The following is a 19,362-nucleotide window of genomic DNA, read 5'->3' as shown; positions in this document are numbered from 1 at the left end:
TAATCTCCATGAAGGAAAGGCTTTTTGAATATTTTTCGGGCATGATATTTTTCCACATATGATTCGAGCGAGCTTCCGAAAAAGCCATCATAAGTTTCGCTACTTCTTCGCGCTCGCACTGGTAGGCGCGAGCTCGTCAGTAGACCACCATTACCCGCGTTGTTTGAATCTCGGGTGTGATGAAGCTAGTCAAATGTGCGCTTGCGAGTCGAAGAATGACGCTGACGGTTCTGTTTACGCTGATTTCACTGACTGCAAATGTGTTCCCAAATCGTCGAAAGAATGCACTGCTTCCGACTGTGGACCAGAAGCTGATGGTTTGACATATTGCCACGTCACTTATGGCAGTTCCGGTATCTTGAGCAAACAATGCTTCTGTCCACCTGGGTTCAAACAAACTTCGATCTTTAGCACGACAACTTTTAAATTCACCTTTGTTTGTGAAGATTACGATGAGTGCGCTGAGGGCAACCGGAACTCCTGCGACATCGAAAACGGCGAAACTTGCCTGAACATGGACGCAGCAACTGGAGACGCTTACGAGTGTCTTGGGACAGCACAGCCTCTACCAACAACTTCCCCGACAAGAGCTCCTCGTGATTGGCACAATGGTCCTCACGGCGATTTGATCCTGACCGATTGGCAAAAAGAGATTCTAGAGAAAAGTGGCTTCGACACTTCTTCTTACCGAATCGACCCAAATGTGCCGATAACGAGAGGTCTTCAGACAGAAGAATATTTAAATAAATGGAGCGTTTTGAATGAAGAGGGGAAAATTGTCGTTCCTTACTTCATTCATGACACAGTTACTGAGAGCTACCGGCAGCAAATTCACGATGAGCTAGTCGATCTCTCGTTCTCACTCGGTTGCATCGAGTTGGTCCATGATCCGGATCTGACTTATGACAATGGTGTGTATGTCATCGGCGAAGCGTCAGTCAAAGAAAATGGTTCGACCGAAACAGGCTGCTGGTCGTTCGTCGGTCGAGTTGGATATGCGCACGATGGCTACGGAAACATAATCAATGCGGGCTGGCAAGCACTCCGACTTCCCGACTGGTGCATCGAGCAAGGAGGCATTCACCACGAGTTTCTTCACGCGCTTGGTTTGCTTCACGAACAAGATCGACCGGATTTCGAGGACCATTTCGATCCACATGCTGAGGGAGGAGAACTAGCAGGCACTGATAAATGGTTCGATACTGGACACGTTCTCGAACCAAGCTCGAATTTGATGTATCCTGGCTTCACCCTCAAAAACGGCGGTTCATACTCCGCTCATGACCTCTTGACCACAACTGATGCCATCCAAGTCTGGAAGCAATACTGCGAGGCGAATTTCTCTCAATTCCCTCTTCCCCCCATGACGACTTGTCCTTCTCCAGACGTTGTAGGTGCGATTCGACCAGTTTTCCATCACCGATTGTGCGATAGTTTCAGCAATTGTCTCGGGGGCGAGGATGAAGGAAGCGAGATCGTGAGATGCGAATTTGATTTGAATGAAAATGGATGCTGTGCGTCGATTTATTCAAGTCTCTTTGGCCAGACTTGCGTGTCAAATGGACTTGTCAACGATAAACAGAGTTATCTCTGTCCGAATGGTAATTCACTCAGATGGAGCTCGAGCAGTGGTTGGACATATTAGTAAGTAAAAAAACTAGCCGTAAAGATACTGATTTTGTTTTTTTCAGTGTCAGTGAACTGAGCTCAGCCTATTACTCAAACTCTGGAACCAGTTTTGGCGACACGTCCGGAACTTGCCTTCATTCGGAAGTTCAAGAGCCAACTTTTGTTTGGGGATTGAACAATATGCAGCTAAGCTGCGTTAAGAACGGCGAAAAAACACTGTTGCCTTGCGCTAGCAGCACATGCAATTTAGAGGTAGCAACCTGTGTCAACAATGCCAATGAAACTGGATTCAATTGTGTTTGTAAAGATGAATTTCCCGGTTGCGATCCTGGAAATCCAGACACAACAACAACAACAACAATTATGACGACGACTTCAACAACGACAACAACAACAACAACGACAACAAGTACGACCACGACTTCAACTACAACAACAACAACTACGTCAACTACAACAACTACAACAACAACAACCACAACAAAAACAAGCACTACTACAACGACATCAACAACAACGACAACAAAATCAACGACAACATTAGCGACAAGCACAACTACAAATACAGCTACTACTCTATTTTCTGATTGCCCGAACGAGTTTTGGGATTATATCTATGATAGTGAGCAGGATGTCTGGTTCTGCGCTCCGAAAACCGGCCTTGTATCAGTCGTTTGCGGCTCAACATCGATGACTGTCACCCTAAGCACTGACCTTTTCAATGACAACGACCAATACGAGGCTAAATTCATTGATGACAGCTCCATGGACTGCCGTACAGTAGGCTCCCTTGAAGAAGACTCCTTCACTTTAGAGACTGCTCTCGACGGATGTGGAACAGTGAACTCCCTCAATGGGGCAAATCTCGATTTCACGCAAGTCCTTCACGTCGAAACCCACTCGTCCTTTATCTCCATCGATAAGCCAATGGATCTCTCCTTCACTTGCTCGTATCCTTCCTTGGTGACTGCTGTCTTTGGTGGTGATAATGAGACCGATTTCAACTTCTACGTCAGCAATCCTCAATTTAATGCTACTTACACTGGTCAGCAGACTGGATTGGGAGAGTTCAGTTTCGACATCAATTTTTCACCGATCGATTTTACACAGATCTCTCCAGCGGTGCTGCATTCGAGAGCGGTGACATCGTGTACTTTGGAATCAATGTAAGCCCTTCATGATTTTCTCATGAGTTTGAATCATTTTAGCCAACTGGATCGGATACCAACTCCTCTCTTCCCGAAACTGTTACTTACACCGTCACCGATTGCCGAATCATCAACGATGCACTCAGCGTCGAGTTTCCAATCCTCGCTGATGGTTGCGCACAAGAAGTTGTCGGATTCGACTTCGAGGATACTTCAGCATGGCCTATTGACGCTTCGATTCGTCCGATTCACAATGAGGACTCTGTGTACTTTGAATACATGAGTTTCCGATTTGTGTCCGCAGAGGATGATATCGACTACAATGAAAAACTAAGCTGCGATGTAAGTGAAATAGGTAGTCTTACCGCGGTGTTTTTCGATTTTCAAGGTTCTTTTGAAAAATCTCCCCATACTTTCAGAACTTATGCATCAAGACAAGCCTTGAAAAACTGCACTTGCAGAATTTTCGATATGAGTAATCTTACCTCTCTTTTTGGGGGATTTTTAGCAAGAAAAAAGCACTAGTTCGATTAGAAGCGGCTTTTGAGTGCGTGCTAGATCGATTTTGATTATTTGATGCCTACCATGTGAAAGATCAGCGCAAGATGCATCGATACATATGAAATATATTATTGCGGAGTGCTTCCTTCATATGATTCTAGAGCTCCAAAGTTGACGCAAGCAGCCAGATACGAAAATCCAATATTATCAACTTCTGATATAAGCATCCGATCTAGCACGCACTCAAAAGCCGCTTCTAATCAAACTAGTGATTTTTTTCTTGCTAAAAATCCCCCCAAAAAAGAGAGGTAAGATGACTCATATCGAAAATTCTGCAAGTGCAGTTTTTCAAGGCTTGTCTTGATGCATATGTTCTGAAAGTATGTGGAGATTTTTCAAAAATACCTTGAAAATAGAAAACACCGCGGTAAGCCTAGAAATAGGTGCGATTCTGTACTATAAAAATTGTTCAGATCACTGTTTGCGACCGAAATGATCCCTCCAGTGCCTGCGTAGCTACACCAAACTGCGCTCGACGACGACGATCATCATCATCTCTTGAAGATCTGATTACTTTCGAGTAACTCTCTATTCAATTTTATCAAACACTTATTTCATCATTTTCTTTTTCGTTAAAAATTGATTTATGACAAACTGCTATGACAAGAATTTACTGATGGCTTCTTAATAAAATGTTCACAGACTCAATTAATTTCGTTAACTATTTATTTTTCATGAAGCATGATTGAGTATTAAGTATTTTTCCTTTACCCGGAAAAATTGAAGAATCGTATAATTTACACCGTCAAATGATCAAATTGAATATTTCATTCGCATAATTTCAGTCTTTCCAATCAATTAAACTCAGAGTTCATTTCGTAAATATGCTTTCCTTCTGAATATGAAAGCATACTGATGACGTTTACGAATTCAACAAAGTATATTTTCCCTTATACAAAAAGAAGGGATTAAGGATTTTCCTCAGTTAAAAATTTCCCAATCAGAATCATCAAAGTAATTTCTTATTCAATATTGAAACCTGTCATTCTCTTCGAATTACAAAATATGAGGGAAACACTTTCCTCCTTGATTTCAAAAAAGTAGGCGCCGCCCATGACCCCGCTGAGTTTCTGTCAAAATTGACATGTATGATTCGCTCCCCTTATGGGGTCGAGAATCGAATAATGGGCGGAAAATGATTCTATAAACATCAAATAAGCAAAATTGAAAAATGTTCATACGAAATTTTCAAAATCTTTCTTCATGTCTAAGTTTCAAATTCGCGAACCTTCTTTTATAATTTGTGCTTTTAAAATGTTTTCTCCAAGACTTCAGGAGGTCGGTGCTTGTTCATAGATTTGAGCCCGAAAATCTGCCTGAAAATTTTGGGCCCCCATTAATTTCCCTATTGAGAAGGTATTCATTAAATTTATCAAAAAAATACTGTTAAAATAATTCTTATTTATTTTCAATCCAGTCCACGAAAAACCATTCTGCTGAGCCATGCTGTTAATTCAGAGAGTTCTGGACAAAGGCGAGTGTAATTGGCGCGTGCAGGAAGCGCGATTTGCGGCGCTCATTATCGCTAAAAATGGTCGCGGCGCTGCGGAGCGGCCTGGCCACGGAGGATCCATTTAGCGGCCGCTGGAAGAAATTAACTTTATTGTGTTCCGATTGATCAGCGATTAACGATTAGATAAATTAAAATAAAAAAATTTCAATTTTTTTCATGAAAAACTAAATTTTCAACAATTTTCAAAGAAAAAAAAAGAGAGCAGCCGTGAATGCCGCGAACGAAATTGAGTCCAACAAGACTAGAAGGTAATTTCGAGCAAAAAAATCAACAAGAAAAATTTTCTTACTGTAACTTACAGTTCAAGTCATTCATTAAAAACCTTTCTCTTTCTTTTGAGTAATTTTTGGCCATAAATTTGGCTATAAATTGGACGAATTTCAAAGAAAATGGCATTTTCTGATAAAAAAATATCATCGTTTTGTATAAAATCTGTATAAACTGAAGGTAGCTTTTTTGAAAATGCATTCTTTGATAAATTTCTTATTCAATTTTTCTTCAATGAGGTCAAAAGATAACAAAAAAGGTCCAAAAACGGCCAAAAAACCAGATCAAATTCGATTTCTATACCGAAAAAAAGCTGCATTTGATATGTTTCGTTTGTAGCGGCAAATCAACTTGTCGGGTGTTGACACTGACTGATCGGGTGCAGGTTGTGCGCTGGGTGTTGTAGAGTCAATCAGAGCATTGTCGAAAAAGCTGTGACAAGCGTAAGGATGACAGAGCACGCTGACAGGACTCAACACCGCACAGATCATTTTAGCGAAACGATAAATTTATATTATGCACATTTCGCCGAGCGGATATCCACTCCACCTGGCGAAGATTAGCCGAAAACTGCTGTATCTAGTAGCCTTTCAGAGGGAAGATTAACAAGTTTCTAGAGCGGTTAACATCATGAAGCGGGATTTGATCTTGAAAATCGCTGAAATTTCGTGAAATTGAAGTACGTCAATCGGCCTTAATTTTGCGAAAAGTGGTCGTATTTTATTGTTTCGAATCAAGACGGCTCATCATAAAGCACTGGGACAGATTATTTCCGATCGATGTCGCTTCCGATTTCTGACACTTGATGAATGGCCAACATAAATTTAAGAAAGAACGTTTTTAATCGTTCATTATTCGCGTTTGACAAACATCTGCGACCGTAAATTAGCGATGGCATATCAAGAAAATGGAGAAATCAACGATTTTAGAGCTTCTCGAGGTCATTGAAGCTCTTCCTGAACCCTGACTCAGGTTTTTGAGGCGCCAAAAAACTTCGCGCTTTTCCATTCTTGACTCGATCAAAAATGGCGAAGTGCTACCTTCCGGAGGCATATAACAGTTGATAGCGCGGCCCAGTTCTAAAGGTGTTCTCGATCAAGAGCAAATACTGCGCCTGTCCATCAATCTCAACAGCGAGATATATGTCCCTGCATATAAATTTGAGATGAGCCGACCATAACCATTCGTCATTCTGTGTCTCTCGCACAAAAACTCTCAACGACCGCAGTTGCAAGATTTTATAAGAAATTTGTCCAAAAAAATAACGTAGTGACACCCTTATTTTATTTTCAAAAATAACGTCGTGATACCATAATTATATTTTCAAAACTTACGTAGTGATACCCTTATATTATTTTTAAAAATAACGAAGTGATACCCTTATTTTATTTTCGAAAATATCGTTGTAATTCCCTTATTTTTTTTTGAAAAATAACGTAGTGATACCCTTATTTTATTTTCAAAAATAATGTTAATAATTCTATTTATGAAAATTATTTTTTTTTTTGATTTGCATCCCGTTTTTGTTGAAAAATTTCATTTTTGTGATTTTTCTTTCTTCTGGGTTCGAAAGTGATTGAAAATAAAATCGCTTTATAAAGAAGTAAAAGACGCGTCTCAGCGGGTGTAAACGATTTGACGGATTCGGGCTCTTTCGTCACTTGTCACGGACAAGATACATGATGGAGAGACGGAGCAACTCTAATTCAACCCTGATGGATAAACCTCTAATGCCGTGAATGACACTCACTCATCTTCATGAGCGGCGAGATATGCGGCGGCTTTTTCGAACTTCAAAATCTGCGTTTTTTCGCTGATTGAATTTTTCGAGAGTCTTACAGTAATCAAACAGTAAGTGAAAAGTAAATCAAGCCAGGCGGAAGGTATCATATCGACTTTTGTGACTGTATGATTTGACTTCTGAAACGGCGTGTGTGTAACTTGCTCGAGGCGTGTTTATTGACAGCCTCTGCCCGTCGGTAGTCAATTCGATTTCATCCGGCTCTGTCTTCATCCATGTCGTCAACTTTTTATCTCGATTTTACGCTCGAAATCGTGAAATCGACCCCTTGCATATTTCAAAAAAGTCGAATTTGTAATACAGTAATTGGCATTTCTGCCTTATTTTTCAAGTTAAGGGGAATTTCAAATTAAGGGTGTAGCGCTATTGAAACATATTTTGCTTGATTCGCCAATAAAAAATAACAAAGTGACGCCCTTAGTTTAATTTTGCATAAAAATAATGCCCCTAAAATAACCTCTTCTCCAAAAAATAAGGGTGTCATAATGATTATCCTCAAATAAGATCAAATAAAAAATTCCCTCTATTTTTTATTTGTGTATATTTATTGCGGTAAATGTGACAAAATGGTGGAGTTATATCGAGCTATCACTTATTTGGCCGAAAGTTGACGAGTTTGACAGGGTTAAAATCTGCATTCGACGGCCTGCCTATGCCTCTTTTCGCCCACCGATCAAACTATCCCTTCTACCCGCTTAATTTCATAAACAATACAAATCAAATTATTTTGCTCTTTCATTTTTCAAAACATTTTCTTTTTGATTAAAAAGAGATTTTTTCTTCAAAAAACTTTCTTCCTGTAAGTTAAATAGTTTTAGTGACAGTCTTTTTGTCAGGTTTTCAAAAGGCTCGAAGCTGTCTTTTTACTTTATGTATTAAGGGTGTCACTTTATTAATTTTTTTCTCGTTAAAAGATCATCTTCGACGAAGTGATACCCTTAATCAAGGATCAAATGAAATCTTAAGGGTATCACTTCTTTGAAAATGGTCTTTCTACAGAAAATATAACAAGGTGACCCCTTAACTAATTAAAGCTAAAAAAGCTTCGACCCATTTGAAATCCTGAGTTAAGGGCATCACTTTGTTAAATTTTTGAGAGAAGACCATTTTTGAACACGTTATGCCCTTAAGATTTCATAAGATCATTAATTAAGGGCTTCACTTTGATGCTTTTTTTTAAAACGATTTTCGAAGAAGTGATACCCTTAAGATTTGAATAATTCGCGGCCGGGAAGAGTTCGTCTCCCCAGTAGGTCGGTAGGACTCAAAGATGAAAAACGTTTTATTTATCCATTTTGTTGAAACGAATTTCAATTTTTGTCACGAGCGTGACACATTTCAAGTTGAAGAATTTATGGCCACCTTAGCTGTCACTGGCACCGCTGCATTCGCTTGCTCTTGACGGGAAATCTTTTTCAAGTTTCAATTCATTTTTTTCCAAAATCACATTTTTTCAGAGGACGAATCAAACAATCAAAGGACACAGCAGCAAATGGCATCGACCAATATTTTGGACAAGTGCTATGGAGACATGGAGAAGTTTTTGATCAATTACAAGAAGAGGGATGAAGAAAAGAAGAAATTGAATGCCTTCAAGACTGTAAGTACAATTAAAATCAATAATTTTCTTCAACCAATCAAAAGCCTGAAATTTCCAATTCAACCAATCAGAAGCCTGAAATATCAAATTTAACCAATTAGAAACTAGTTTTTACTTTTCAAAAATCAAAAAATTTTTTAACCGAAAAAGATAGTTTTTTGCCCAAAATAAAGCAAGAAAAAAAACCGGGGCATGTTCGACATGGCCCAATTGCGGTGTCTCGAGTGGCGATTTGACTGATGATCACCTCGATGGGCTCTTAGTGTCAATCACGTGAAGTATTTCTTGTTCGCTCGGCTCAGGCCAGAAATGGCCTCTTAACCCCCGCTTGAGCGATGTCACCTTTTGTTCCTGAGGAGATCGATTCTGTGAAGTTTTCAACTTTTTGAAAAAAAAATAAGTTGATCGAATGTTATTTTTTGGCCTCAATAAGGGGATTTAACATCTTTTCAATTTTTTTTCTGATAAAATTAAGGGGGTCATCTTATTAACCATCATTTTTTGAGTAAGTCGATAAAATTTGCTTTGAAGATTGTTTTTTTTAAATCGCGATAAACAAAAATAAGAGACGAATTTTCGTATTTTTATGTGTCATTTATTTTGACATGGCCTGAGGCGCGTGGCGCAGGTGAATTTCGCCAGGACGATTCGGTCGGTTGTCATTTTCGTGAGTGGCACTTGGCGGGTAGTTCACTGCATGGGAATGTCTTTGATCTAGCTCGGCGGGCTTGTCATTTTGAAAAGTTAAAAAATTGCAAAAACATACAAAGTTGTCTCGAAGTGTATTTATCTCTCAAATTGAATTATGGGATTGTCATTACACCGTCAAATATCACAAAGATTCGCGGTCAAACGCCGCCTTGATGCAGTGCCGTCTTGTGTGCCCAGCATCTAGAGTCGGCCCAGAGCAGTTCTCTCTGCACTTGGGCACACGCATTCTTTTTCCCTGAGAGACAAGCCAGACCAGCCGGAACCAAGCCCCTTTTTTCTGAAACAGAGATTTTTCCTCTCCTTTTCTGCTTACCAACATCTTTTGACAGGTACTAGAGATGTCGAAAATTTATTTGACGAGAAGAAATTTATACACAAAAGAAGCTACTGTAGCTTGTGAGAGGCATGTGCCTCTGTAGAAGATCATACAAAATGATACTTTGAGTGACAATGTTTTGTCATATTTTCGCGCGTGCAAGTCAAAAATCGCTGTCCGCTGATCTCGTTCTAATTCGAATTAACTTGTCAGTTGGAAGCGAAGTGATATCTTTTATACTGTCACGATTAGTGTCGCTTTACTGAGTTTTGTCTTTAGGAATCGCGTCACGAATCAAATCATTCGCTTCAAATGCAAAACCCGAAGCCTGCGCCCGGTCGCCAGCTGTCCAAGGCCGAGCGTTACCGATGGATCATCCAAGGTGAGCGACTTTGATTTTGAATCTACAGTCATTTCTGCAAGAAAAATTGTGTTTTCTACGTCTTCAAATGCGTTCTTTCTAGATCCAATATAATTTCTGGTCTTTTTGTTTGAGAACCAATCAAAATTGAGAAATTTTTCTTTCGGCCAATCAAATTCGAGACTTTTCTTTTTTAGCCAATCAAAATTTTTTTCAGAACCCTCATCAACCAATCAGCAAAACTCGTCAATCCGCGGAGGTTCCCCTAAGAACCAGCGATCTCCAAGCTCTCCGAACGGAACTTCCAGAGGACTTGTTCAGAACACCGCTGGGGTCGGGCCAGCTGGCGATGTCTCGTACAACTCGCGGCTGATCAAGAGCATCATGAAAGGAGCCAGTGACTTCAAATGCAAACATTGTGGAGAGAGCTTCGACAAACTCGACAGTCTTACCAAGCATATGATGATCCAGGTGTGTTTTTTTTCATTTTATTATAATATTAATTTTGATAAATTTATTTTGAAATCAGCATCTCTATAGAAACGCAGGCTTGATCCGTTCAGGTGCTATCCAAGAAAAAGATCCTTGGCAACTGTCAGCTCTTCGATCAAAATTTTCATTCGCGGAACTCGGCTCCACAAATACTCAAGTATTCATTTAGGGCCATTTTACAGAAACTGATGATGATGCACAAGCTGCTGACAGTCTGAACTTGTCGAGGAAATCAAGCGCTTCAATGGATCTCCGCGCCAATTTCAATGGCGAAGCAAAAAATCCAGCAAAAAAGGATGAAGAAAGTTCTGCAGCAAAAGTTCTTAGTTGCTTGAGATGTGGGGCGAGTTTTGATAGCCTCCCGGATCTTTCCTGCCATATGGCAAGGACTAATCATCATGAAAGTATACCAAGGTCAGTTGAGTCCTATTCTAACAATCCTTTTTATCATTACTTTTCTTCAGCCTGAAAACCTTCAACTCTTCAACATCATCCCCTTTCTCCCAACTCCCGAAACCCGGCCAAAAAGGCTTCGGCTTCCCCACTCAGAATTCCCTCCAAACCGCTTCACTTCCATCCGTCCCACTTTTTCCTCCCTCCTCTCTTGGAGCCTCATTTCTTCAACCCTCCGCCCTGGCCGGACGAATTCCGATGCTGCCCGGCTCCCTTCCGCTCTACAACGCCTTTTTCCCGCTCATGAGACCTCAGGTGTCGCATACGGCGCTGCAGAGTTTGCTTCAGCAGCAGACATTGGCGCTGCTTCAAAGTAAGGAAAACTGATAAGGAATGAATTCTAGCGTTTTTCAGCTCAGTTGCATCAAAATCTGGCGGCTCAGACGGCGCAGAAATCGGATAATGAAGAAATTGATGATTCAAGATCACATGCTTCAAGCTCTAGAAGTCCTAGCAGAACAAATAAAATGCCAGGTATGAAAAAGGTCCAAAAAATTGATCAAAATTAAAATGCTAAAATTTTCAAATTGGCTTTCTTGTAATAAATAGGACTTGGAATTTCTGCTAGCTTACTGTATGAATATTACAGTATCATGCATCAATTTTTCCCGTATATCAATCACTTGACAGATGTGTTTTCTTTCAGCGGCAAGTTGTTCGCGGCTGAGCAGTAGCAGTGGGAGACAAGGAGGAGGAAACGGTGAAGAGCCACTAGATTTGTCGAAGAAACGACCCCTTAGGCATCGGATAATCCCTCTTGATCGAGAAGAGCCAGTGATCACGGAAAGTGTCAAGAACCGCTCATCACTCTCTAGATCGTCTTCTTTTCGCACATTTCTTGATCGATACGGCCAAATCCACTGTATCGCAAATCTAGCGCCAGTACTTTTGCTCGAATTCTTATTGAAAAAAATACACAACGACATTATTTTTTTCATAATTTATGGAATTTTTTCATTAGAAATCTTGTAATAAGGGAAGACCTTTGAAATCATAGCTTATCATCATTTATTTATTTACCACTAAATAAGGGTATCACATCCTAAAAAATCTTTTTCATTTTGACAAAAAGGGTTGAAATTTATTGAAAAATAATAAGTTTTTCCAATAATAACAGCAATAGAATAAAATAGAAAGTAATCACTGTAATTCTGAAATTGTATTTGTAAAAACAGAAAAGCTTGACACGTGGGTTCAGGTCGCGAAAAAGTCCCGTTTTCGCTATGTCCCCTTTCGTCTGCAGGACGGATGGGCTGTCAACAAGCTAATCCCCAAACTTATCCATCAGATGAGTACGGTAGCCCTTGGTGAGCGAAAAGGAGGTAAGGATATACAGGGTGATGAGCGGCTTGTAATTTGTGATCGACTTCTTGGCGAGTTAGCGAGTCATTCATGCTACTGTTTCTCCAATTCTCTTCAAGAATTATCCGATCGGAAGTTGTAGCAGGTCGAATTCGCCGATTTTGGAGAAAGAATCTGCGATGTCACATGACAGCGACATTGACATCGTAGCTCCGACATCGCCTGGAAATGAAAATATTCATGAGGTAAGCGTTAAAAACCCATATTTTAGATAATAATTCCCAAAAAAAAATCGACCAATCAAAAGGCTCTATTCCAGAAATTCGCCAATAGGAAGCCGGCTAGGGCTCTTTTCGTTACATTAACCAATAAAAACCCCGTATTCTACGAGTCGGCCAATCAGCAGCCGGCTGAAAGAAAACCCTAAATTTCGATTTCTTACCCTAACCGTATCTTGAGAATGCCAAGATAAACTCATCTAAGGAAGTGCCTCTACTAGTATATTCGGAATTCGGTGGGTGATAAAAGCGTGGTTGATTGATTTCGGAGATTATTTTTGTTCAACGAGCAGTAAAAAGTCGTCGGATGATCCATTGGGCTGCTTGAGAAGCGGTCAAAATGAAGATTTATTTCAAATAAATGTTTTTGCTTCACTTTTTATTTTACCCATCGGTCACACCAAATCGCTCCATTAGCCGCCAGTCGTCCAAGCCGGCGAATTCGGCTCACAAGCGCTCATCAAAGACCACTTTCATAAAAATCAAAAAATCAATCTTTCATCGAAATCAACTCAAACTCCAAAAATACCTCCTATGAACAAGAAACCGAAATAACCCCAGTTTTTTTTCGCAAAGACCCCAATTTTCATCATTTTTAAGGATCACGAGCTGGAACCACCTTCAAAAATGCCCCATCTGGACAATCCCACCTCACCTGACAACTCTTCTTCAAGAAAATCATCAGCCTCTCCTCCGCGAGGAAACCCAATCATGGCCATTGAAAACCTCATAAACTCCCAAAATCTCGAAAAGAAAAAACAAAGTGGAATGGCTAAAAAGTGAAATCAACGAAGAAAATCTGTAAAAATTAAAAACTGCTGTTGAAAAGTTCAAATTATTGCCATTTTTTTGTAAAAAAGGGACTGTTGGAAGTAATAAATTTTGACAATCAGAGAGGAAAAATTCTCATTTGCGAAAAAAACGGGGAACTGGCAAATATTTGCTGTGAACGGAACATGCCAAGAAAACTGCAAATTACGCGCTCGAATTCTTGTAGCCATGGCAAGATTAAAAATCATGGAGATAGTTTATTTTTTCTTCTCAATTATAATTGGCTTTTATTTGGGATGCGGATTTCAGGACTCGCACGAGAGAATAAATTGCCGGAAATTCGAAGATCTGCCAAAAGGGAGGATTTTTCAGGTGCCGAAAATGGAAAGTAAAAAGAAAATTTTCATCGCAATTCATTCGACGCCGAAGTATTTAGAAACAAGGAATCGTCAAAAATTAAAAATAAGAAAATCAATGAAAATGACAAGGGTAAACCAGAGTTCCAAAACACGCGTGCGTCCGTGCGCACGCGTGCGCAGATTTTGTAAATTGGTGCGCACGCGCACGCACGCGCACGCGAAGATTGAGATTTCGCACGCGTGCGTGATCGTGCGCGTGCTCGGAATCCTAGAAAATTTGGCGTTTTTAGGTCATTTATGCCGAAAATATTTCTAGAATCAATTTAAATGCATAAAATTCTCGGTTTTCCTATGTTTCAAAACAATTTTCACTTGGTTTTAGCAATAATTTTTCTAGAATTGTCGATTGAAAAAAATTAGAGATGCAAAAAAGTGCTAAAACTCTCCGCACGCGCACGCACGCGTACGCGAAATTCTAAATTTCTTCGCACGCGCACGCACGCGCACGCGAGAATTTTGCGTTTTTTGGAACTCTGGGGTATTTTAGTATGTCTGATGTTTTAGTCTGTATTTTAGTAAAAATCAATGGAAATGTAATAATTTTTTTTGAAAGATTATTAAAATTCGGAAAATTCGAGGTTATTTTTCTGAAAAGCCATAATTTTTATTCTGAGTTGGAAGGCCGGTGCCTCAAATAAGAAACTTCCTGACTTTTCCAAATTATCTTCGATCAAAAATTCTATGCGACTCTCAATTATTAAATTTCTAGCGATGATGGCTCATTTTGAAGTTTACTTTAGCTTTTCACAATTTTATGATTCCAAAAAAAGAGGCGACGCCATTCGGTCAACTTGGCTAAATGAAATTGACCCCGAAATCGCGACAGTAAAATTCATCTCTGGTCCCGTCGCTGGTTTTCCAACCCTAACCCTTCCCGGCGTGAATGATTACGACTATCCACCGCAAAAGAAGACCTTCAAACTTCTGGCTTATTTCTACAGCATCGCGCACGAATACGACTGGTTTTACCGCGTCGATGATGACATTGCCCTCCAATTCGACAATCTTGTCCGATTCGTCTCGAAACTCGACCCGAACGAAGAGCATTACATCGGAGGAACAGGATTCGGGAGAAACGAGGATGATTTCATCCCAGCGGGCCATGCTTTTGCATGGGAGGCTCGGGCATTCTAGTTTCTCATGCGCTTGTGAGGAAGATTAGACCACATTTGAGCAGTTGCATCAAAAATTTGATGACGGAACATGAAGATGTTGAAATCGGCCGTTGTATCTGGAACCACATCCATAAAAACTGCACGACTTCATACGAGACCAGTTCCCTTTTCTTTCAAAACTGGCGGCGAGACGCGCTTCCCGGTGAAATCGGCTACAAAAACAACATCGACGCAGAAAAAGACCTGAAAATTAAGACACTCGACAATGCAATTTCTCTCCATGCAATCAAGCAGCCAGAATCGCAAAAAGCAGTCAGGATCAAAATATTGAAAAGAAGGATTCAGAAGATGATTGGAAAGACTGCGCTGTTGCGGCCAAGAGATTCCGGGAACTTGGTTGATAAAGGACTCAACGATTGCGTCTGGCATGAAGTCAGAAATTTAAACAATGAGCATGCTCCAGCAATTTACCAAAACGCCCCGAACCCCGGGTCGAAACTTCACAAGCCTTGGCCTGAAATTCTCCGAAAAACAGACACTTTCATCCCTGGAACTCAACTTCACTCAACCCTTTACAAATGCGTCAACTCAAAGGGAATATCAATTCTGCGCCCTGGAATGGACGATTTTGGCTGGAAATTGAGCCTGACTCATGCTCGATTTAGCGACTTTTTCATGAGAGAAAACGGCGAAATCGGACAAGACCAGTCGAAATACCGAAAATTGACGCTGATTGTGCCACTGTACAAACGCCAGTCGGCTTTTATCCGATTCATCAAAAACTACGCCAAACTTCTCGAAAGTCTTCCAAATCTTCATCTTGTCGTGGCAATTTCAGGAGACGAGATTGAGAGACAAAATATTGCTGAAATCATGGAGGAGAATATTTCCGAAAATTTTCTTCACTCGAATGCTCGAATGAATTCCTGTAAGGTTCCTTTTGACAAGGCTCATTGTCTCCAAGGAACGGCTCTAGAATTCAGTCAAAGCGGTTCATTTTCTTTGACGAACTATCGATTCTAGAGCTTTGAAAAAGTTGCCATCGATGCTCTTGAAGAACAAGATCTCTTTTTCGTTTACGATGTCGACATTTTAGTGACCAAGAATTTTATAAAGAGAGTCCTAGCGCTTGGCAACGACTTTGTCTACTTCCCGACCTTGTTCAGGTAAAGAGCTGTTTGTAATTTCTAGCGCTACTCTTTCCCTAGTCAATACGAGCTGACGAATCATGAAGACTTTAAAATTTCCGAGTCGAATGGATTCTGGCGCTCTCACGGAGTCGGTCCAGTTGCAATGACGAAAAGGACGTATCTTTCTTCCGATGGCTACAATCAAAACATCCACGGCTGGGGAAATGAAGACACCGAGCTTTACGATGATTTCATCAAAAGAGGCATAAAATTTGTCAGGTCTCATGATGAAGGGATTTTTCACCCGTGGCACAGCAAAAATTGCACAGGTACGTTTGATAATTGTTGAGAAAGATAAGGATTTCAAGGTCTTTCGAACGAAACTGGTCAATTTCAAGCCTGTGTGAAAATCAACAAGGAACACACTTGCGGACAGACAGCACTTGCTCAAAAATACCTTTCTCAATTGAAGTTTTTTAATAAAATGCGCCTCTAGAATCTTCGAAAAGCTAAATAAACAAGAACAATCTTTATTCATCGCTTCTTTTTTGGATAAAAATGGCTCTTCTTGATCGATTTTGAATTGTGGAAAACTACAGTAATAAAAGAAAGGTTCATGGGCTAAATTAATCCAGCTCAAAAAAGTGGATTAACCAAGAGGACTAGCTTGTTTTGTGTAATAAGCATTTTCTGATTTCGCAGAACAGATTGGCGACTTGTTCGAAGAGATAATAAGGGATTATGAATGGAGAAAATAGACAAATACAATTTTGCACTTTTAAGCTCAATATAATATTTGTCGATTCAGCAACATAAAAGGTTAGAGAAAATAAATAAACGATGAAGATTTGTTATAAAAAATCCACCAAAAAAGACGATGTTCCGCTCAATTTAAGAAATGATAATTGATCAGAGGCCAGTTTTGCCATAGAAAATTAAATTACAATTCGCAAAAAATCTCGATTAAACTCCGAAAAAGCCTAGTAAAGTGCATCGTCTTAATGGTAGCTCGCGCAAATAGCATTAATAATGCTTGGCCTTTTTATAAATCCCGTCGATGCGAGTCGACAGTAACGATGCAGAAGCAAAACGATTTGGCGTGTCCAACTTGTAACCTTTTCCAATATTCAATATTGCCGCTCTTATTATCCGTGACAGAACTTTTCAAATCTCATTTATCAAGACTAATGAATCGAAAGAGAAAGAGTTCATCGACGAAAAAAATCTGCCTAAGATCGCAGTTCACAGACCTTAACAAAATTTGTAGACCAAAAAGTTATTTTCTGATAGACACAAAATATAGGTAGATATACCCTTAATTTCCTTTACTTTTAAAATAAATAGCTCTCATAGGGTGCTGATTGGTCAAATAGACGAAAAAATTGCGACGATTTGGACCAATTTTATTACCAATAAAATTCTTTCAATTCAAGCCAATCAAATTTCAGAAAAAATTGTCTCGAAAATCTCTTTTTTTCAAATTTTTTTCAAAAAAAGAGCAAGATTCATTTTAATTTTTCTGAGAATTAATTTTTAGAATCGAGTTTTTATTTAAAAAAAATTAATTAAAAAAAAATTATTTTATCATTTTATCTTTATCTGTAAAGTTTACAGTGTTCTTTCGAAGAAAAAGAGAATATAAGACGTAAGCGCATTAACTGCTGCATTAATTTTGCTAAAATAAATCTGTCAAGCAAAGATGTGAAGCAAAAACGCAGTTGCTCTTTCGATGAATTCGTTATGTTTTCAGAATGTCGATTTGATAATGTAATGGCAGAGCTAGTATAGATAGAATGGATTAGCTAACACTATCGGCTGGAATAAGAATCGCGATCGGCACACGATTCCACTCCTCAATAGAATAATCAACTTTCTATTTTCGAAGAAATCAAATGCTCTTTTGAGCCGAAAAAGGATGAAAAAGAAAAACAGAGAAAAAGAAGGAGAATTTGTTGAGAATCGGAATGTCGCGCATTTGCAATGTGGAGAGAGATTAGGTCACTAAAATGATATTTTATAAATTGAAGAGTTTTCTAGTGCCCCTACCGAAAACCAACTGCAATCAATATCACGCCATTGCTTATCTTCCTGGTCTTCCAAGAAAGAAAAGGTATTCATTTCAAGCTTTTATGACCATTTAGGGTGTCAACAACGACTTTCCCTAACCCTAACCCTAACCCTAACCAAAAATCTTTGTTGACACCCTTAAAACGGTCAAATGAAGATCAAATTTTTCGGGCAGAACCAGAAATTGAAGTGATTTTATGGATCAGAGTTTTGATTGGCCGGTAGGCCAAATACAGCAATCTTATTGGTTATCCAAAAATGCACTTCTATAATTTGGTTAAGTCCGATTTTTCAGTGCTGCTTTTGATTAAGCCATTTTGAACAGAAGTAAACATGACAAAAAGGGTTGATTAAATGAGCCGAATTTGCATTAAATATAAGAAAAAGGGATCACATTTGTCATCGCCGATTTGCGTCGGAATGAAATCAAAGCTTTAGTACCTTTGCGGTGATGAGCAGCTGCACTTTTGCCCCATTTTTGAAGTAGAAAATGCTTGAAAGAAGAGATAGTCAGTTCAGATTTTTGCCGATAAGTTCTTTCGGGAATTTCGGGGTAGAAATTTTTCCCGATCAAACGAGTCTGTTTTCTTTTAAAAGAGAAAGCATTGCTTCAGGAAAAAGAGTTTTGAAGATTTTTTCTTCCTTGATTTAAAAAAAATTTTCCTTAAAAATTTTCTCCAAAACGTTTTCAAGGACAAGCGTGAGTCTTTTAAAGAAATTTTTATTTTTATCGTTTGAATTAGGCATCTAAGTAGCGGATATAAGGATTTCCGAATCTTCAGAAATAATAGTATCCAAAATTAAATATTTAAAGCCCGTTATCTTTGACTTTGACCACTGATTTTGGTCAGATGCAATTATGTCATCGTACAGTATTATTCTTCTGTCACCCAGAAAATGAAATGAAACCAAACAGTACCGCAAAAAATTAATTTGACGCTTTTTTGCCAGATAGATCAGCAATTTTTATCAATTTTCGAGTAAAATGGAGCTTCGAATTTCATTGAGAAAAAAATCATCAAGAAAAAATCGACGACGAAAGTCAATTTTCAGGTAAAGAAGGCTATGTAACAAAGCCTATGTTGTAAAGCTAAATAGAGGGATCAATGGTCCTTGGTATTGGCAGAATTTCAATACGATGTTCATTTTGAATATCAAAAGTATGCTCACTGAGAATTAACTTCCATTTCAGACCAAAGACTTTCGTCACGAAAGTTTCTTCTTTTTGCATTTTATTGTCGAAGGCTTTAACCTAGGCCAATTCAAATTTAATTTTCTTTTTGCCCAACTTTATGTCTGAGAAATAAGTCTTTTGAAAAAAATGAGAGAAGCACGGAGTTTTTCACTGAGATCATCAAATGGATGGTCGAAAATTTCGATAAGGAAGGGTAGCTTTATGAGTGGAAAATCTATTTTCAGGTACATACA

At 39.2% G+C, this 19,362-nt stretch overlaps 3 protein-coding genes and 1 long non-coding RNA gene across 4 annotated transcripts; all 4 read left to right on the top strand.

Annotated features, from left to right (window-relative positions):
• The first annotated feature begins 28 nt into the window (after window positions 1-28).
• LOC145705480 (uncharacterized) lies at window positions 29-3,980 on the top strand. Its single transcript, XM_081782965.1, has 4 exons — window positions 29-1,644; window positions 1,692-2,795; window positions 2,838-3,119; window positions 3,752-3,980. The coding sequence occupies exons 1-3, from the start codon at window positions 59-61 to the stop codon at window positions 3,058-3,060; spliced, it is 2,913 nt and encodes a 970-aa protein (XP_081639091.1). The 5' UTR covers window positions 29-58; the 3' UTR covers window positions 3,061-3,119; window positions 3,752-3,980.
• Window positions 3,981-8,383: 4,403 nt separating this feature from the next.
• On the top strand, window positions 8,384-11,849 carry LOC145711440 (uncharacterized). The gene is made up of 8 exons (XM_081789133.1): window positions 8,384-8,519; window positions 9,826-9,928; window positions 10,125-10,378; window positions 10,569-10,813; window positions 10,864-11,165; window positions 11,207-11,326; window positions 11,499-11,734; window positions 11,814-11,849. The coding sequence occupies exons 1-8, from the start codon at window positions 8,412-8,414 to the stop codon at window positions 11,847-11,849; spliced, it is 1,404 nt and encodes a 467-aa protein (XP_081645259.1). The 5' UTR covers window positions 8,384-8,411.
• Window positions 11,850-12,077: 228 nt separating this feature from the next.
• LOC145711246 (uncharacterized) lies at window positions 12,078-13,285 on the top strand. The gene is made up of 2 exons (XR_014135140.1): window positions 12,078-12,399; window positions 13,033-13,285. It is a non-coding gene; the product is annotated as an uncharacterized LOC145711246 (long non-coding RNA).
• Window positions 13,286-14,391: 1,106 nt separating this feature from the next.
• Window positions 14,392-16,363, top strand: LOC145711439 (chondroitin sulfate synthase sqv-5-like). The gene is made up of 4 exons (XM_081789132.1): window positions 14,392-15,706; window positions 15,761-15,903; window positions 15,946-16,196; window positions 16,236-16,363. The coding sequence occupies exons 1-4, from the start codon at window positions 14,735-14,737 to the stop codon at window positions 16,361-16,363; spliced, it is 1,494 nt and encodes a 497-aa protein (XP_081645258.1). The 5' UTR covers window positions 14,392-14,734.
• Window positions 16,364-19,362: the final 2,999 nt, after the last annotated feature.

Source organism: Oikopleura dioica, chromosome 1, assembly GCF_907165135.1.
Source record: "Oikopleura dioica chromosome 1, OKI2018_I68_1.0, whole genome shotgun sequence".
In the NCBI taxonomy this organism is placed as follows: Eukaryota; Metazoa; Chordata; class Appendicularia; order Copelata; family Oikopleuridae; genus Oikopleura; species Oikopleura dioica.
This window is presented reverse-complemented; position numbering and strand designations above follow the sequence as displayed.